Source organism: Pteronotus mesoamericanus, unplaced genomic scaffold, assembly GCF_021234165.1.
Source record: "Pteronotus mesoamericanus isolate MK-2021 breed Mesoamerican mustached bat unplaced genomic scaffold, CSHL_Meso_final contig_20, whole genome shotgun sequence".
Taxonomy (NCBI): Eukaryota; Metazoa; Chordata; class Mammalia; order Chiroptera; family Mormoopidae; genus Pteronotus; species Pteronotus mesoamericanus.
Window position 1 is genome coordinate 62,650,327 of NW_026555085.1, and position 20,376 is coordinate 62,670,702.

A 20,376-nucleotide genomic window follows, 5' to 3' on the forward strand; every position below is an offset into this window, starting at 1 on the left:
CATCTAATGGTTTTTATTATTGTCAGAGAAATACCTAATTTTTGTGTAATAAAGACGAAATCATGCGTATCTATATCCTAAACATGTTTACATCTATTTGTGGGGATTACTTACTTGTTAAGGAAGTTTCAAAACTATGATTTTACCAGAGTTCCAATCTCACCCCTCATCACCACCTGGAAACATCACCACCAACATTCAAGGATTAGAGGTGGCGAAACCAAAAATCACCAAGGTAGGTTTGTTGAAGGCTACCTTGGTGATTTATATTATAATTTAACACTCAAAGTTACTTACTAAAGATGTAAGCAAATATTGATGCAAAGAATAAGCTTCCTAAACAGAGAGAATCATTCTGGATTGCAAATACCTTTCCACATAAGCAAAGTCAAGGTAAATTACTGTCAGACAGAACACATTATGTTTTAGTTAAACAATCACATGCCTCAGTTAATGTGTTCATGCCCATTATCTCATTGGATCCTCACTACAAAATACTTGAAGGTAGGCCAGGTAGATCTTACTATCCCTGCCCTACAAAAAAGAAAACTGAAGTTTTTGTGATTTGCCTAAGGGCTAATAATGGAAGAACTTAGGTCTGCTAACTTCTCTACATTGTATGTACAGATAAATATCAACAATTAATGTCATAGAGTTGAAATTATTTATTATTCATTTGTACAAGGCAGCATTTAAATTTCAAGTAACATATATAAAATACCTGAAGATTATGCTCAAAGCAGGTCAAGGTGTTATTAAATTGATTGAGAAAGTGTAACGTGCTACTTGATAATTCTTCACTTTTGTTCGTTAAACAATCTGTCAAAAAATACCAAAAAAAGTATATTAATATATCTCTAACAACAATTATATCCTGTCAATTCTCTCTCAAGCTATCACCTTCTGTTTCATACAGTAGTACTTCTTTATCAAACAAGACTGACATGTTCTACATAAGAGAATTTTCTACATATATGAAGTTTACCCCATTTAGTTTCCAAAGGTTATTTTTCTATCATAAGCAGTTTCATGAGAATCTTAAAATAATCACACGTTCTCCTCCCTTTATAAAAACAATATACCAAATAAAATTTAAACTGACTTTTGACAGCACAGCATCTTAATCATGAACATCAGTTATCAAATGCTGCCTTTACTAAGCGTACTCTTAGTGCTGTTTAGGCATAATGCAGGATGTTTACCCTGTATTAATTTTACCTAAATTCATATGCTTTTTTGATCCTTTTTCTGTAGCAAACTTAGTAGTTCTGTGTCCCATCTTCACTAGTGCGTCACTTGTTGCATCTAACAGGGTAATGTTTTTTCATATGCTCTTTCTAATCTATTGCAAGTTGGGAGATCAGAGAAACAAGCTGGTGGGAATTTTGCCTGAAATACTGATACAGAGGCTTCAAGTAAAGTCTGGGGAAAAAACAGAACTGTTTTACATGTTTTTAAAAATCTTACATAAATGATATTCTGCCCTGAGTGGTGTGGCTCAGTGGATTGAGTGCCCGCCTGTGGGCAAAAGGTCACCAGTTCGATTCCCAGTCAGGGAATCCTGGGTGGCAGGCCAGGTTCCCAGCTGGGGGCATGTGAAAGGCACCCATGGATGTATTTCTCACACATAGATGTTTCTCTGCCTCTTCCTACCTTCCCATCTCTCTAAAATAAATAAAATCTTTTGGTTTTCTTTCCTAAAGAAAAAGCTATCCTAATGTCCACAATCCACTTCTGACAACAGTTTCAAAATTCTGTACAGAATACTTTGTTACATTTTCTTTACTTCTTAGCAGTCCAGTCATTCTCCACAAGAACTAGTTCCCACGTTATTACCTCATTACCTACCAATAATAATATCACTCAAAGACATAGGGAATCTAAAGATAAAAGAGAAGGGAGTAATACATGGTTCTACCCATTGTTTCTAATAACTGCAAAGACTTTGTGCCAACCCACAACAAGATCAAATAGTAAGAAAAGGTGGTTTGGGCAATATATTAATTTTAATATCCTTTAAAACAATATTTTAGCTTTAATACTTTACATTTTTAATAATATTTTTTTCAAATTCTAATAGCCACTTATTCATTTTAAAAGATTTTTACCTATATAATAAGATGAAAAACAAAGTCATTTTCTATCAAAAGATATATCTTACAAAATGGATCACATTGATTTAAGTCTCAGTTAAAAACAAATTTTTTTAATTTTATTTTTCTATTACAGTTTACATACAATATTATTTTGTATTAGTGTCAGGTGTACAGCATAGATAATCGTAGATTTTGCAAAGTGTTCCCTCCCACCACCAATATTTCCAGTACCCACCTGGCACCATACTTAGTGTATTACAGTACTATTGACTATATTCCCTATGACTATATTACTTTTCATCCCCGGGATTATTAGTAACTACCAATTTGTACTTATTAATCTTTTCACCTTTTCTACCCAGTCCCTCAACCCCTTGCTACTTTGACAACCAGCAGTCTATTCTCTGCATATATGAGTCTTTCAATTTGTTTGTTCATTTACTTTGTTCTTTAGATTCCGCATATAGGTAAAATCAAACTAAAAAGATTTTTGTACAGCAAAGAAAACCATCAACAAAATGAAAAGACAACCTACTAAATGGGAGAAAATATTCACCAATGATACATCCAATAAGGGGTTAATATCCAAAATGTATAAAGCATTCATACATCTCAACACCAAAAAAACCCAAAAAAACAATTGAAAAAAACCAATCCAATTAAAAAATGGGCAGAGGACCTGAGTAGACAATTCTCCAAAGAGGACACACAGATGGCCAATAGGCATATGAAAATATACTCAACATCACTAATCATCAGAGAAATGCAAATTAAAACCACAATGAGATACCATCTCACACCTGTCAGAATAGCTATCATCAATAAATCTACAAACAACAAGTGTTAGTGAAGATGTGAAGAAAAGGGATTCTCTGTATACTGCTGGTGGGAATGCAGATTGGTACAACCACTGTGCAAAGTAGTATGGAGAGACTTCAAAAATTAAAAATGGATCTGCCTTTTGACCTAGCCATCCCACTTCTAGGAATATATCCAAAGGAACCCAAAACACTAATTCAAAAGAATTATTCTATGCTCACTGCAGCATTTTTTACAATAGCTAAGATATGGAAGCAACCCAAGTGCTGATCAACAGACAAGTAAATAAAACACATGTGGGGCATATATACAATGGAATATTACTTGGTCATAATAAAGAATGAAATCTTACCATTTGCAACAGTATGGATGGACCTAGAGAGTATTATGGTAAATGAAATAAACCAGTCAGAGAAAGACAAAAACAAATTTTTAAAACACATCAGTAGTTTTTGTTCTTCCTTTGTAATTTTTTTCCTTCTCATTTTATCATTTATGTGTCAGACTGAATGGACTCCATATTGTTTAGTATTAAAGATCATTATTGTTGGCATCATTTAGCAGCTGTGTATTCGCAAATTTAATAAATAGATCATTGCAAAAAAGCAACTGAGACAAATGGGTTAGTGGCTTGTGTTTAACAGTATCACACAAATTCTCAGAACATTTATTTGTGTTTAAATAAAAAAACCAATAACCCCAAAAAATTACCTTAACATTTATATTTCAAGTAAAATGACAATATAAATATTAAGAGAATATTTATATATATAGTAGAGGAGAAATAATAATTTTCCCTCTAACCTTCTAAGTACTCAACTGGAGCCTCTGAAATAAAACACAAATTATGAGGACAAAAACAAACAAGTTTATTAACTTGCATATCTCATATACACATGGAAGATGCACACGTAAAATGAGCAACTCAGAGAGGTGACTTAGTATTCAGGCTTCAATCAAAGAAAGAGGGTGGGGAGGCCAGTTATAGGGAAATGACAAGGAAAAGCATGGTGAACAAGTGTGAAGTTTGTTATGCAAATTCACATCTCCGTCTTCTCCATTTAAGATTCTCTTGTGATTTAGAGCCATCCATCTTTTGCTGACACAGAGAGACCCTCTTACACATGAAGATTTTCTTCATAAATATAAATTTCCCTTACAAATATTACTACTTTTTTCAGAGCTTCTCCTATGCCTGATATTTCTCAAAATAATTAGCTCAAAATGATCCTTATGCAAAGAGGGTCATATTTTGGGGTGGTATATTCTGGTCTCTTATACCCATATTTTGGGTTAGTATATTTTGATTTCCTAATATACAAAATGACAACATCCTAAGCAAACCTTTTTTTTTTTTCCTTTTTATTCAGTTTATTGGGATGGCACTGGTTATCAAAATTATACAGGTTTTGGGTGCACAATTCCTTAACACATTATCTATACACTGTATTGTATGGTCATCACCCCAAGTCAAGCCTCCTTCCATCCCCATTTATCCCCTGTATATCATCCTTTGCCTTCCCCTCTAACCTCTTCCCCTGGCAATCCCCTCACTGTTGTGCCTGTCCATGAGATTTTTCTTTTTCAACCTCCCAGCTCAGCTCCCAAACACCCTGCCTCTGGACAGCTGTCAGCCTGCTCCCTGTCTATGGGTCGGTCTGTTTTGCTTGAAAGTTCATTCTGTTCTTTAGATTCCACATATGAGTGAAATCATATGGTACTTGCCTTTCTCTGTCTGGTTTATTTCACTTATGCTCTCCAGGTCCTTCTATGCTGTCGCAAAGGGTAAGATTTCCCTTTTTTACGGCAGAATATTACATTGCACAAGTGTACCACTGCTTTTATTTCTTAGAGAGGGAGAGGGAGAGAAAGAGAGAGACAGACACACAGACAGACATATATCAATGGGAGAAACACTGATCAGTTCCCGTATGTTCCCTGACCAGAATTCAAACCTGCAATGTTTTGGTGAACAGGATGATGCTAAAACCAGCAGAGGCACCTGGCCAGGGCACCATCACCATTTTTATCCACTCCTGTACTAATTTGAGCTCTTGGCTGCTTCCAAATGTTGGCTATTGTAAATAATGCAGCAATGAACATAGGGCTGCATAAATTCTTTTGAATGAGTGTTCTGAGTTTCTTCAGCTATATTCCCAGAAGTGGAACTGCTGGGTCATAAGGCAGTTTGATTTTGTAATTTTTTAAGGTAACTTCATACTGCTTTCCAAAGTGGCAGTACCAATCTGCATTCCTACCAACAGTGCATGACGGTTCCCTTTTCTCCACATCCTCACCAACATTCATTGTTTATTGATTTTTTGATGACAGACATTCTGACAGGTGTGAGGCGATACCTCAGTGTGGTTAATCATTTCCCTAATGGTTAGTGACACTGAGCATCTTTTCAGGTCTATGGGCCACCTGTGTGTCCTCTTTGGAGAAGTGTCTATTCAGGTCCTTTGCCCATTTCTCTTTTAATCCTTAACCAAGGATATGTTTATTGATTGCAGAAAGAGAGAAAAAAGAGAAGGAAAAAAACCACATCAATGTGAGAGAGAAACACAGGTTGCTTGCCTCCCATACCCACCTCAACTGGGGAGCGAACCTGCAGCCTTCTGATCCATGGAATGACGCTCCAACCATTGAACCAACTGACGAGGGCTGCTGCCCATTTTTAAATTGGATTGTTGTTTTGGTGTAGAATTTTTAAGTGCTTTATAAATTTTGGATGTTAACCTTTTATCAAATTTATCATTGGCAAATATGTTCTCCCATTCAGTGGGTTGCCTTTTCATTTTGTTGATGGTTTCCTTTGCTGTGCAAAACCTTTAGTTTGATGTAGTCCCATGTTTTTCTTTTGTGTACCTTGCCCGTGGTCACACATCAGAAAAATTGTTCCTATGAGATGTGTCCAAGATTTTACTGCCAATGTTTTCTACCAGCATTTTTATGGTTTTGAGTCTAACATTTAAGCCTTTAGTCTATTTTGAATTTATTCTGGTATAGTGTAAGATGGTCTGGTTTCATTTTTTTTGCACCTATCTGTCCAATTTTCCCAACACCAATTATTGAATAGACTATCTTTACCCCATTGTATGTTTTTCCCTTCTTTGTCAAACCCAACCCTTTATGGGCAAAGGTTTGGGAAAGGGTTGGGTTTATTTCTGGGCTCTCTATTTTATTCCATTGATGTACATCCCTGTTTTTATGCCAGTATCATGCTGTTCTGATTGCTACGGCCTTGCAGTATACTGTGGTATCACATGGCATGATTCCTCTAACTCTGTTCTTCTTTCTCACGACTGCTGTTGCCATTAAAGGTCTTTCATGGTTCCATGTAAATTTCTGGAATATTTTCTAGTTCTATGAAATATGTCATTGGTATCTTGAGAATTGCTTTGAATCTATAGATTGCTTTTAGTAGTATGGGCATTTTAATGATATTAACTTTCTATCCATGAACATGGCATATGCTCCCACTTATTGATATCTTCTTCAATTTCTATTTTCAGTGTCTTATATTTTTCCAAGCACAGGAGTTTTACATCTTTGGTTAAATTTATTTGTAGGTACTTTTTTTAAAGCAATTGTGGATGGGATTTTCTTAGTTTCCCTGACAGTTCACTGTTGGTGTATACAAATGCAACTGATCTCTGGATATTTATTTTGTATCCTGCTACTTTACTGACTTCATTTATCAGTTCTAGTAATTTTTTGGTGGAACCTATAGGGTTCTCTATATACCATATCATGTCATCTGCAAATAATGACAGTCTTACTTCTTCCTTTCCAATTTGGATGCCTTTTTCTTCTTGTCTGATAGCTGTGGTTAGGAGTTCCAGTACAATGTTGAAAAAGAGGGGTAAAAGAGGACATCCCTGTCTTGTTCCTGATCTTAAGGGAAATGTTTATAGTTTTTGCTCATTGAGTATGATGCTGGCTGTGGGTTTGTCGTGTACGGCCTTTATTATGTTGAGGTATGTTCCCTCTATTCCCACTTTGCTGAGAGTTTTATCAGAAAAGGGTGTCAGATTTTATTAATGCTTTTTCTGAATCTATTGCTCTAATAATGTGGCTTTTATCCTTCATTTTGTTTGTGATGTATCACATTTATTGATTTGCATATATTGTACCAACCTTTCATCCCTGGAATAATTCCCACTTGATCATATGTATTGATGGTTTCAGTTTGTTAATATTTTGTTGAGGATTTTAGCATTTGTGTTCATCAGGGATATTGGCCTACCATTTTCTTTCTTCATAGTGTCTTTATCTGGTTTTGGAATTAAGATATTGCTGGCTTCATAAAATGAGCTTGGGTGCCTTCTCACCTCTTGAATTTATGGAATAGTTTGAGAAGAATAGGTGTTAGCTCTTCTTTAAATATTTGGTAAAATTCACCTGTGAAGCCATCTGGTCCAGAACTTTTGTTTGTTAGGAGTTTTTTATTACTGCTTCAATTTCATTAGTTGTATTCAGAGTCTGATTCTTCCTGATTCACTTTGGGAAGACTGTACATTTCTAGGAATTTATCCATTTCTTCCAAATTGTCCAATTTGTTGGCATATAGTTGTTCATAGTATTTTCTTACAATCCTTTTATTTGTTTAATGTCAGTGGTCATTTCCTCTCTTTCATTTCTGATTTTATTTATTTGGGCCCTCTTTTTTTCTTGGTGAATCTGCTTAAAAGAATCAGCTCTTGGCTTCATTGATCTTCTGTATTGTTTTTCTAGTCTCTGTTTTATTTCTGCTCTGATCTTTATTATTTCCTTACTCCTACTCATTTTGGGCTTTGTTTGTTGTTCTTTTTCAAGTTCCTTCAAGTATACAGTTAGATTTTTTTCATTTGAGATTTGTTTCTTGAGATAGACCCACAATGTTATGAATTTCCCTATAGGAATGCTTTTGCTCTATCTCATAGATTTTGGGCTATTGTATTCTCATTTTCATTTGTTTCAAAGTATCTTTTGATTTGTTCCTTGATCTCATTGTTAATCCATTTTTAATAACATGCTATTTAGCCTCCATGTTTTTGTTTTTCAGTTTTTTTCTTGTGATTGATTTCTAGTTTCATACCATTATCAGAGAAGATGCTTGCTATGATTTCAATCTTACTAAATTTATTGAGACTTGTTTTATGTCTTAACATATAGTACAGCCTAGAAAATTTTCCATGGGCACTTGAAAAGAATGTATGCTTTGGAGTGAAATGCTCTGACTATATCAATTAAATTCATCTGATATAATGTTTCATATAAGGCCACCATCTCCTTGGTTTTTCTGTCTGGAAGATTCACCCATGGATGTCAATGGGGTGTTAAAATCCCCTCCTATGACTGTATTACTGTCAAGTCTCTCCCTTTATGTCCAGCAAGATTTGCTTTACATATTTAGGTGCCCCTTTGCTGGGTAAATATATGTTTCTATGTCCTCTTGTTGGATTGCTCCCATTATCATCATGTAGCATCCTCCTCTGTCTCTTAGAATAGCCTTTGTTTTAAAGTCCGTTTTGTCAGATGTAAGCGCTATTATGTCAGCTTTATTTCCCTTCCATTTTCATGAAATATCTTTTCCATGCCTTTACTTTATGTGTATCGTTCTTTCTGAGGCGGGCCTCTTGCAGACAGCACATACATGGGTCTGTTTTTCTTATCCATTCAGGTACCTTATGTCTTTTGATTGGAACATAAGCCTTTTACATTTACTGATAGGTACGTGCTGCCATTTTATTCTCTTAACTGTGTTCCCCTCTCCTTTTCCTTCTTCAAGGAGGCCCTTTAAGCATTTCTTATAATGCTGGTTTGGTGAATAAGCTCCTTTAGCTTTTTCTTGTCTGGGAAGCTCTTCATTTTTCCTCCAATTTTAAATGATGGCTTTGCTGCATAAAGTAGTCTTGTAAGTAGGTCCTTGCTTTTCATCACTTTGAATATTTCATGCCAATCTTTTCTGGCCTGAAATGTTTCTGTTGAGAAATCATCTGACCATCTTATGGGACCTCCCTGGTAGAGAACTGTCTTTCTGTTACGGCTTTTAAGATTCTGTCCTTTTCTTTAACTTTTGCTATTTTATTTATGATGTATGTGTCTTGGTGTAGATCTCTTTTGGAAATACTTGTTAGGAACTCTCTGACCTTCCTGGACTTATGTGACTTTTTCCTTCACAAAGTTAGGGAAGTTTTCAGTCACTGTTTCTTCAAATGGGTTTTTGATCCCTTGCTCTCATGTTGTCCCAAAGGTCCCTTAAACTATCCTCATTTTTTAAATTCTCTTTTTGCTGCTCTGATTGGATGTTTTCTTCTACCTTGTCTTCTGAATTGCTGATTTGATCCTTTACTTCATAAAACCTACTGTTTGTTCCTTCTACTGTATTCTTCATTTCGGGTATTATACTCTCCATTTCTGAGTGGTTCTTTTTTATGGTTTCTGTATCATTTTTCATGTTGTAGTTCCCGCTAAGTTTCTTGAGCAAGCTTAAAAGAATTTTTGAATTCTATATCTGACAAACTGCTTGCTTCTGTTTTATTTAGCTCTTTTTCTGGAGATTTCTCCTGGTCTTTCATTAAGGATTTTTGTCTTCCTAATTTCGCTGTCTCTTGGTGTTTGTTTCTATGAATTAGGTAAATCTGCTATGACTCCCAGTCTTGGTAGGGTGGCCTTATGTAGTAGGTGACCTGAAGGATCCAGTGGTGCAGTCTCCTTGATCACCTGAGCTGGGTGCTCCAGAAACGTCCTTTGTAGGGGTTATGTGGGTCTGCCTATTGTAATTGAGTCTTGGTTGCTATTGGTCCATTTGTGCATGGGGTCAACCCTCAGGCTGGCTGAGTGTGAGAATCAACCCCAACCACAGCGCATCAGCTGCTGTGGAAGTGCTGACCACACTAAGCTGAATTCACCTCAGCAAGATCTGATGCCTGCCGCAGTCTCCCTTTGGAGATGCCACTTATGAAGCTTCTTGGATCCTGCTCTGATGTTTTCTGAAGCTGGCCACTGCATGTGTTGTTCCCAGGGCCTCTTGGGAGGGACTCTGGACAACATCAAATGCTGTCTATGACTGGCTCTGAACAACCTATTTGGAGGTACAAATTGATCCACAATTTATGGCTGCCTCTGCTGGGCCTGGGTGCGCATTAGAAAGTCTAAGCTGTGCACCAAAGCTGGCTTTTACCAGTACCAAGCCGAGGGGGAGGCCACCAAAAGTCCTAAGGCCCCCTAACACCTGCCTCCACCTTTCTCCACATGCTGGCTGCCTGTTAGGCTCAGCTGCTCAAAACACCTCTGGTGGTACTGAGATAGGTTTTCAGTGAGTCACCAGGCAGAGGTGCACCAGACTGATTCAGGTTCAAATTCAGTGCCAGTGCTGGGTCTGAGGCCACTCAGTAAATGTCCCAGGGTATACCAAGTCTAGCTGCCACCCACTGGGTGCTTGCACTTTTGTGATGGAGTGGGGTCTCAGGGAGGCATCAGGGTGAGGCCAACAGAGTTTATCAGACCCAAATAGACCAAGAGTTGGTCACGTGAAGAGAGGGCTCTGCTGTTGTCTGATACAGGAAGGAAAAAAAAAATGGGCCCTGTTCTAGAGCCACACAGCTCAGTTTGCCCCAGATTCTGCCGGGAGGAGTCAGAGTTCAACAGGGCGTGGCTGCCAAGAGCTGGTAAGATGGAGATGGAGCTTGTAAATCTCCAGTGAGGGCGAGGTGCCAGTCAGGCTTCAGAGAAGGCAGCTGGGCAGTGGGGGGCGCGTGGCCCCCGCCTCAGAGCCACATCAGTTGGTCTGTCCCAGATTTTGCCCTGACCTTAGCAGGGTGGAGTCCCTAGGAGCAGGGTGGGGCCTCCAGAGCCAGAGCTGGAGCCCAAAGGCTGGTTCTAACAGATCTCCTGTGAGGTTCGTGGAAAAGTGGGCAGAATGGCCCCTGCCCCAAAGCCACACAACTCTGTCACTAACAATCTCTGAGTCTTTCCAGACCTCTACACCCTGACCAAAGCAGCTGACTCCTCAGCAGGGCACAAGCTCTGCAGGGTGAAGTAAGAAGGAGTCCAGAGGGTGGGTGTCCTGCTCACCCCAGGCTGATGCCTCTCAATGGGGACTGCTCCACCCAAGAAAGATGATACCTGTGGTGCTGGAGTGTAACTCAGCACACTTTCTCCCCAGAGCCGCACGCCCCAGGCTCTTCTCACACAACTCTAGTTGGCTATATCCTCCCTCTGCCAGGGCCCAGAGAGTGACTGTGAACAAAATTTTGTGTACTGGCCCTTTAAAGGGTGCCCAGCAGACTCCAGTCTCTCCCTCGTGGATAGGAACCCTGCTCTATTTCACAGCCAGATGTTATGTGGGCACCTCTTCCTGGCTCTAGTACTCTGGGCTGGGGACCCTGGGGTTTAGACCCTACACTTCTTAAGGAAAACCCCTCCAGCTGAGATATCTCCCTCCAGCTGAGATATCTCTCCATAGCCTTAGACGCAGTCCATGGGAGCAGTGTCAGATCCTTTCAGCTCTCCTCCCTTAATACCAGTCTCGATATGACTTCCTCTGGAAATTTGGTTTTTTTATTTTTATTTTTAATTTTTGTATTTATTTTTAGAGAAAGGGGAAGGGAAGGAGAAAGAGAAGGAAAGAAATATCAATGTGTGGTTGACTCTCACGCACTCCCTACTGGGGACCTGGTCTGGAACCCAGGCATGTGCCCTGACTGGATATCTAACTGGCGACCCTTTGGTTCGCAGGCCAGTAGTCAATCCACTGAGCCACACCAGCCAGGGTGCAAATCCTTGTTTTAAGACTTCTCTTCAGCTAGTCTTCAGCTGGTTATTCAGGATGGCTGCTCTGTATTTTAGTTGTAATTCCAGTTTGGTCCTGGGAGGAGGTGAGTGTAGCTTCTACCTATTCCACTGCCATCTTGGCTTCTCCTCTAGGTAAACTGTTTGGGCACACTTTGTTTAAAATTAGTGTGGCCCTGACTGATGGGGCTCAGTGAGTTAGGTGCCATTCCTGCAAACCAAAAGGTCGCCAGTACAATTCCAAGTCTGGACACATGCCTGAGTAGCAGGCCAAGTCCATGGTTGAAGGCATGTGAGAGGCAACCAATCAATGTCTCTCTCACACATCGATGTTTCTCTCCCTCTCTTTCTCCCTCCCAATCCCTCCCTCTAAAAATAAACGAACAAAATCTTTCTAAAACATAAAATAAAATTATGGTGTAACATGACTACCTTCTTTCATTTATTAAAAGAGTAAATATCCCTTGTATTTTTTTACATATTTCTATAGGCCAATGACTTAATAAACAATGACTAGATAGATAAGAAATGGATTTTCTTTTACATGCAAAGGTGAAAGAGAAAACTTCAGCATCATTCATTAATAAAATAAGAGTGAGGACCCCATGAAATTTGTGGTTTAAGAGATCTGGTTGCTAGAGATAAGAAAGCATCAGAAACTGATGTCTGATATATGACGACATCAGGGTTAACTTTAGAAAATATGCAACTCTATTAAAAATTCTTTCACATTATCTAGTTTTAATTTTATGTAGTACTAATTGGTCTTTAGGGGAAAAAATGAGTATTTTACACTTATATATTTAGAAAAAGATTAGGTTTTTCATAATATCAAACCTGTATAAAGCATAAATATTAAATTTTTGTAGGACTAATTAAAGTATATCTGTATGTCTTAAAATGGATACTGTACAATAAATCTGTCAAACAGAACTTTAAACAAAATTAGGCATTAACTCATGAACTCTACCTACTCAGATGAACAATCTCAAAGCTTTTTGAATGTTGTTCTAGACTGTTGATCTGCAGCTTACTTACACTCCCTGAGCCCTCATTCTGCCTCACAGGGCTTACTGTGAAACTCAAATGATACAAGGGTTATGAAATTAAGAAATACTGTTTAGTTCAGTTGATGGCTTGTTATTCACCTGCTTTGGCTCCTCATTTATTCCATCCTACAAATTTCTTTTCTCACTACCTTGTAAGAGATGACCATTTTCTCATGTAAGAATGCCTTATTAAATTTTAGTAAAAAATTTGAAGTTATTTGAAAAATTATTTAAATTTTTTTAAATGTTCACATTATCTTTAAGTTATTTTAGAATGCCCAAGAGAAAATAGCTAAGGAATACAAATTTATAGAATTATTTTATTTCTATTTAAAATTTAGAAATTATGGTGAAATTTTAAAGTGTAAATGAAACATATGGAAGATAATTTTTTTAATGCATAATCTTGGAAAAGAAGACAGCCAATCTCACTGACTACATCTAACATACACATACTCTCAATTTGGACATTCTGATGATTTTTTTTCAATTTTATATATTTTTGAATATGTATTAAATGCATACGGCATAAAATCCAAAGGGTAGCAATGTAAGTAGAATGAAAAATAAATCCTTTCTTTCCTGTCCACTCAGCTAAATAAATTCCCAAAAGGTGTCATACCTCTCTCTGCATCTCACTTCTTTCTTCGGACCATATGTCTTGGCCAAATTAATTTTAATTAGGAAGTACACATTTTACTTGTTCAGAAGTTCAATCAAGGAATATTTTCAAGACAGAATACATCACAGAAAAACAAAGGACTGTAAGAATTTATTCTCAAGAGTATTTACTCAATACTCTCGAATAAATATGCAGCAAAGTGTTTTCCTTTTTTTAACTAAAAAAGAAAACTACTTTGAATTAGTAAAGTCTTTGTTACAAAATATCTTTTAAAGAAAAGTTGCTTTACCCATCAAATATATAAATTAAGACACATCAGTCAAAAGAGGTGAACTCCCATACATATTCCACTTATTCTAATCAACTGATTTAAATTATTTGTAATTAACATATTTTTCTGTGTCAGTGGATTTTTCTAAAAGACTTAAGAATACTTAAAAACAGGTCTCCTATATAGGTTAGGCAAACTCTGTTTAATCATATTCATGTATTTTATTATATCATACATTTATACAGAAATTTTTACTCCAGAAAATAAAGGTTTTCCTTTTTTTAAAAAGTTAACTGTCAGCCAAGCTTCTATTTAATTAATAGAAAATTTGAACAGAGATAAAATTAAGAGAGTCAATGTTCAATATTCAATATACCATGGTACACTGCAAAGCAAATTTACCAAGGGGTCTTTTTCCCTTTACAGTTTTTCTTTTTTAAAAAATATTTATTTATTTCCCTGGGTGGTGTGGACTGAATGCCGGCAGGTGAATAGAAGGGTCACCAATTCGATTCCCAGTCAGGGCACATGCCTAAGTTGCTGGCCAGGTCCCCACTTGGGGGAGCTCAAGAGGCAACCACACATTGATATCTCCCTCTCTCCCTCTCTTCCTCTCTTCCCTTCTCTAAAAGATAAATAAGTAAAATATTTTTTAAAAATTTACTTATGTATTTATTTTTCAGAGAGAGGGGAAGGGAGAAAGCCAGTGAGAGAAACATTGATGTGAGAGAGAAACATCAACTGGTTGCCTCTCGTTCGCACACCAACCGGGGACTCAATCCGCAACCTCGGCCTATGCCCTAACCAGGAATTAAACCGGTGACCTTTTGCTTTGTGGGACAATCCTTTTATGAATTAAACAAAAAGACAAGTCTTTGGGAAAGTTAAACTACTTAAGGACTTACAGGTACAGAGATTTTTAATCCAGCCTGTTCTTTCTATTTCCACAGCACATGCCTTATTTCATGTTTTCTTTGCTTCTTACTAAAACTATTGTAACAACTTTGTCACTGGTCTCTCTCTTCCTCTTCCAATCGGATTTCATGAAAAAAGAGGTATTTGCAATTTAAAAAAAAAAAAGGCTTGAAAAAGCAATAGTTAAATGATGGTAAAAAGTTTTTTTTAAAAACTAGCAGTACTTCTCATTGCCTTTAATATTCCATATATATTGTAAATCCCCAAGATACTATTATATATAATTATTTCTTAATATATGCTGGTATTCTAAGCAGCATGAAAATGTTGGCATAAGAGATAAACTACTATATCAGTCACAGTCTTACTTTCCCTGGGAAACTTTTCCAACTTTATCCTTACTTTCCCTTTCCAACTTTATCTCCCATTATGCTTTCAGAGAACCCTGGGACATCTACTCTTTCATACCTCTGTGCTCTGGGCCTCTGTCCATGATACCTACCTCTCTATCTGCAATGTCCTTCCTTGCATCTCTACTTACTGAAATCATGTCCGTCCATACAGGATCAAAAGGTACCTCTTCCAGGAAGTCATTTCAAATTTTCCAAAATTCATATTTATTCTCTACTTCCCCCAAAGACTCCATAGCTTTATTAAAGCATTTATTTGTCTGCCTTAGGTTACACTGTAAATACAACTTTTACTCTCACTAAATTATAAGGCATGAAAAACAAAAACTGCCTAGAACATATTTTGTATTCAAAACACTTCTGAATTGAAAGTGATTTTAATTTTTCCAAAGAAAGCCTAAAAATAGATCTAATTTTATTGCACAAATACATACAGACCTGCAAAACTGGTAAAATTGATGTTATAAAATGGATCTTTCTTTTGACCTAGGGATCTCTCTTCTGGGAATACATCCGAAAGAACCCAAAACATTAATTTGAAAGAACATAAGCACCTCTGTGTTCATTGCAGCATTATTTACAATCACCAAGATATGGAAGCAGTTCAAGTGACCATCAATACATGAGTGGATAAAACAACTATGGGACATTTACACAATGGAATACTACTCAGCTGTAAAAAAGAGGGAAATTTTACGCTTTTTGACAGTATGGATACACCTGGAGAACATTATGCTAAGTAAGCCAGTCAGAGAAAAACAAATACCATATGATTTCACTCATATATGGAATCTAATGAACCAGCTGAGGTAACAAGGAAAATGGGGAGAGGCTCACTGATGGAGGGCAGGATGACAGCCAGAAGGGGACAGGGGTAGGTTAGGGGATAGAAGGACCGAGCAAAAAGGAAAAAGGACCCATGGACATGGGCAACAGTGTGGTGATTGCTGGGGGGAGGAGGGTATAAGGGAACTAAAAAATTAAAAAAAAAATACATTTTGCCTTTAAAAAAAAAATGTTTTCATCACCCCTAGCACCATTTGATAGATTATTATAAATATCATAATTGTTATTAAACAGTTAATATTATGTGCCAGATACTGAGTTAGGTGCTTTACACAATTTATCGCATTTAATCCTCAACACAATCAGGTAAGGTAGGTTCCATTATTACCACCAATTTACAGACGAGGAAACTGGAGCTCTAAGAGGCAAAGTTAGATGCCCAAAGGTCTGAGAGCTAGTATGTTAAGGCTGATAAACAGCAGAGTTTAGAATCAAACCTAAGTCCGTCTGATGGTAAAGCACATGCTATTAACTGCTACACTTTTCTGCCTTTCAATATTTGCCCACGTAGTTCCCACTAATATACCATGATGCTAATCACAGTTCATTTAAACATAATAATAAAAAGTATTCTATAAATTCAAAGATTTCAAAGTTCATTAAAATAAAATCTGACATCTATACTACTGAACCATAACTGCAACATGAAAATAAAAGAATTACTTACTTGCACAATTTGCCTTCTGCCATGTGGAATTAAAAAACTCAGACAGAATCAGAACTATTTGTATTCTATCTGCCATTAAGAGACTTCTGGCACAACTATGACTCTCTGAAGTATTCTGTAACCAAAAAAAAAAAAAAAAAAAAATTAAAAAAAAGAAAGAAAGAAAAGAAAAATATAACCTGAGTATTTTTAAGAGGTCCAAACAACAACTTAAGACCAAAAAAAAGCTTTTAAGATAATAAAAATATTCACTCTAGGCATTTTAACATTTTATTTGATACACTCACATAATGATTTCATTAATAATAACAATTGTAATAAAACAATAGCAGCTAACACTTATTGATACCAGGTTCATCTGCAAGGGAAAAAAATCTTTGCTTGTTAAATAAGTGACTACTTCTATAGTACAATCTAAACAACTTGGGCCCAAATTGTGCGCATGTTATATTTCTTACTTTTTGTGTAAAGGAAAATATTATGGGAAGTTATTCACAAAATGTAGCAGTAGTTATGTGTAAATAATGGAAATATGCTGATTTCTATTTTATTTTGCCTCTTTCACACTAAATTTTTCTACAATGAACATATACTATCTACTTGATTTTTAAAAATCTGGTGGATAAATTATCACAAAACATTTAGTTTCACCTTCTGGGTAATTTTTGTACACATCCAGTTTGTACCTAGATAAAACAATGTGCTTTCCACAGATCATTTTAATAATGAAACTCACACTATGGAAATAACAAATCGAAGTTTCTAAATTGTCTGGTCTTTATGTATTAACTTTTCCTTTTGCCCCAAGCAAGGAACTAAGTCCTGATGACCCTTCATTCTTTCAGTGTTAACTCCTACCACTTACCAGGCACCGTAGGAATCCCGGTGTTTGAAGGATACAAAAAAGTAAAAGGGAATGCCATCAACACTGGGGCTTCAAGAACCTCTCCAGACACACACACATAAGGAATAGTGGGATGAGTAATAAAAGACGATGACTGATGATTCTAGAAAAGAACTGGTCAGCCAGGTGGGGTGAAAAAAGAGGGAAAGAGGGCTTAATAGCAGAATTCTTGCTTTGAAATATCTCTGATGTTCATTTTAGAATGGTTACTCTCTCTGTGGCTTAGTTTTGTCATCTCATTAAAAGATGTATCCAAATGAACACTTGCTTTTAAAATAGTGAATTTAACAAAGCATCTTGAAAGCTTCTTTCCTGAAATTGTTTTCAAGTAATATCAGCCATAGCAGAAAATTTCCATGATCACTGCTTAAATATTAGAGCATAGCCTAAGGAGTCAGACAAGCCTCATTCACTAGCTGGCCATCTTGGAAAGCTGAAGTGACCTCTCTGAGGTTCAGTTTCATAGTCACAAGTCTTGCATAACAAAATCACTTAGCACAATGCCTGGCACCTAGTAAGTAACTGATAGATGCAACTTCACCTTGCGGGCTACCTTGCTGCCAACCTAAAGTGCTCTAAGTGGGTGTTGTACACTAAGTGTAATCAGTTACATGAGTTGAATCTTCATAAGCAGATGACTAGCTATTTAAAAAAATCAATGCAGTTCAGCCTGTATGAGTAATTAATGTGTGGAATAGTTCAGTTGAGGAAAACTTCAGTGTAGCTGGGAGAAATTAGGAAGAGTTCACAGAGTAAGTGGGAACTAAACTAAACCCTATACTGAGAAAGGGAAGAGGAATGATTACAGGTATTCACAGAGTATTCAGTAGGCTAATATAGCTAGAATGGAGAGTACCTCTGTGAAAGTAGAGGTATTAGAGGGACAATTTAGGGCAAGGTTATTAAGAGCCTCGAGGATCAAGAGATTCAGACAGTGGGTAACTTTTTAATCTTCACCTGAGGACACGTTATTGATTTTAGAGAGAGGAGAAGGGAGAAAGAGAAAGAAAGGGAGAGTAACGTTGATGTGAGAGAGAAACATCGATCAGTTGCCTCTTGTATGTGCACCAACTGGAGACTGAACCCTCAACCTAGGCCTGTGCCCTGACCAGGAACTGAACCCATGACTTTTCGGTTTACAGGATGATGCTCCAACCAACTAAGCCATACTGGCCAGGGCAACAGTGGGAATCTTTTAAAGAATTTTGAGGAGAGAGACATGAAAAGCAGAGTTTGGGGAACACAGGTCTCTAGGTTACAATTTGTAGGATGAGGAGGCAGAGAGACTAATTAGACCATTTCCATAGTTAAGATATGATGCAAAAATGGTGGCAACCATGGAAATGGAAGGGAAGAGATGAATAATCTCAATGAGGATGTACTTGAGTACCTAACAGTTCTAAATGCTCCAAATGTGTAACTCATTTAATCCTTGTAACAACTCTCTGAAATAGATAGTAGTGTGCTTCTGGATTCAAACCCAACCTCTTCCTCTACATGGTTTTGGCTAAGTTACTTACTCATTCTGAGGCTCAGTTGTTAAAGCCTCATACCCACCTATGTATGCCTAGGTTCCTCATCTGGACAGAAGTTCCTTCAGGATGGAAACTTTGCATTTTATCTTTGTGTTCCCAACACCTAGGATGTGATCAAAAAACACTTGCTCTTGGTTTATATTTAAATTCTTAACACTCAGATACTCATAACCACTTTGCAGAACCCTAACCACAATAAGCCCAACCATCCACTTTCATCGTGCCTGTATGACTAAAGGCAAACAACCAAGCAGACTATTTCTACAATAAATCCATAATCCCAAACTCCTCACTTTCCTGTCAGCTCATTCTCCTCTCTTTAAAACCACTATTCCAATCTTTCATACTCTCCCTGAAACTCCAACATCCCTCTCACCCATTACTCTCAAAAGAACATCTGGCCTCCTACCTGATAATGAAAAGAGAAGCTATGAAGCTGAAACTCTGAGCTGCCTACTTCTGCACCCAATCTCTCCCTCTACCGTCCTGTTACAGTGCAGAAAGTCAAAGGCTCATCTCTGTGTGGATTCCCTAGGTTCTCATCTACTCTGCCTTCTCAGGAAAACTGACCTTGTTTACTTTTTCCACTCTCTCCTGTATCTTCACCTTCTCTATAGGGTCGTTCCCTGGAGCATTTAAACATGCTCAGGTCTCGCCATCTTAAGAAAAGGAAGTAGGGGAGAAGAGACAGAGAATGGAGGGACAAAGTAACAGTAAGAAATTAAAGAAAATCACTGAGTCCCACATTCCTTTGCAGTGAACTACTGAAATATCTTATCTCCTCTTTAAGGATAAACTCTTCAACAGTTGTATAGGTTCACTCTTCCTACTTCCTCATCTTCCATTCACTATTTAACACACTTTACTTTTGCTTTCACCCTAAGCACTCCCTCAAAATCACTCTTGTTGTGGCACCAATAATGATAATATTGACACATGCACTTCCTTTCCAGTCCTCTCACCAGGATTTGACACAAATAAGCGACCTTCTGTTTTCCTTTATTTATAGGACCCCACACTCTCCTAATTTTTCTTAATATTTCCTAATTTCTCAGGCTCTTCTTTTTTTAGTCTCCTTCAAAACTTTATTCTCTACCCAAATCTTCAACTCTTAGCATGCCTTACTCATTTATCAACTATACCCATCATGCCATGGTTTCAAACACTACTTCTAAGCTGACTACTCCCAAACATATTATCTCAAATCCAGATCTCTAGACATATATATCCTACCACGTATGCATTTTCTCAACTTTACATATCATAAACACCTCAAAATCAACATTATTAAAATCAAGTTCATGATAGTCATCCCCCGCTACCAAACAGGTTCCTCCCTCATCTTGGTGAAATGGCAACCGTACACATTAAGCTGCTCTTATTAAAACATGGGAAATCATCATCTCCTTTCCCTCGCTCTCCCCTTTCAATTAACTATCAAGTCTTCTCAATTTTATCTCCTAA

At 37.2% G+C, this 20,376-nt stretch overlaps 1 protein-coding gene across 1 annotated transcript in view; it reads right to left on the reverse strand.

Annotated features, from left to right (window-relative positions):
- The window catches only part of OSTM1 (osteoclastogenesis associated transmembrane protein 1), a 37,974-nt gene that overhangs the window by 13,604 nt on the left and 3,994 nt on the right, over positions 1–20,376 (reverse strand). Inside the window, exons 2-3 of the mRNA XM_054569793.1 lie at positions 16,474–16,588; positions 722–819 (exon numbers count right to left, since the gene is read on the reverse strand). Of these exons, the coding sequence (XP_054425768.1) occupies positions 722–819; positions 16,474–16,588 (213 nt within the window). The remainder of the gene's footprint in view (positions 1–721; positions 820–16,473; positions 16,589–20,376) is intronic.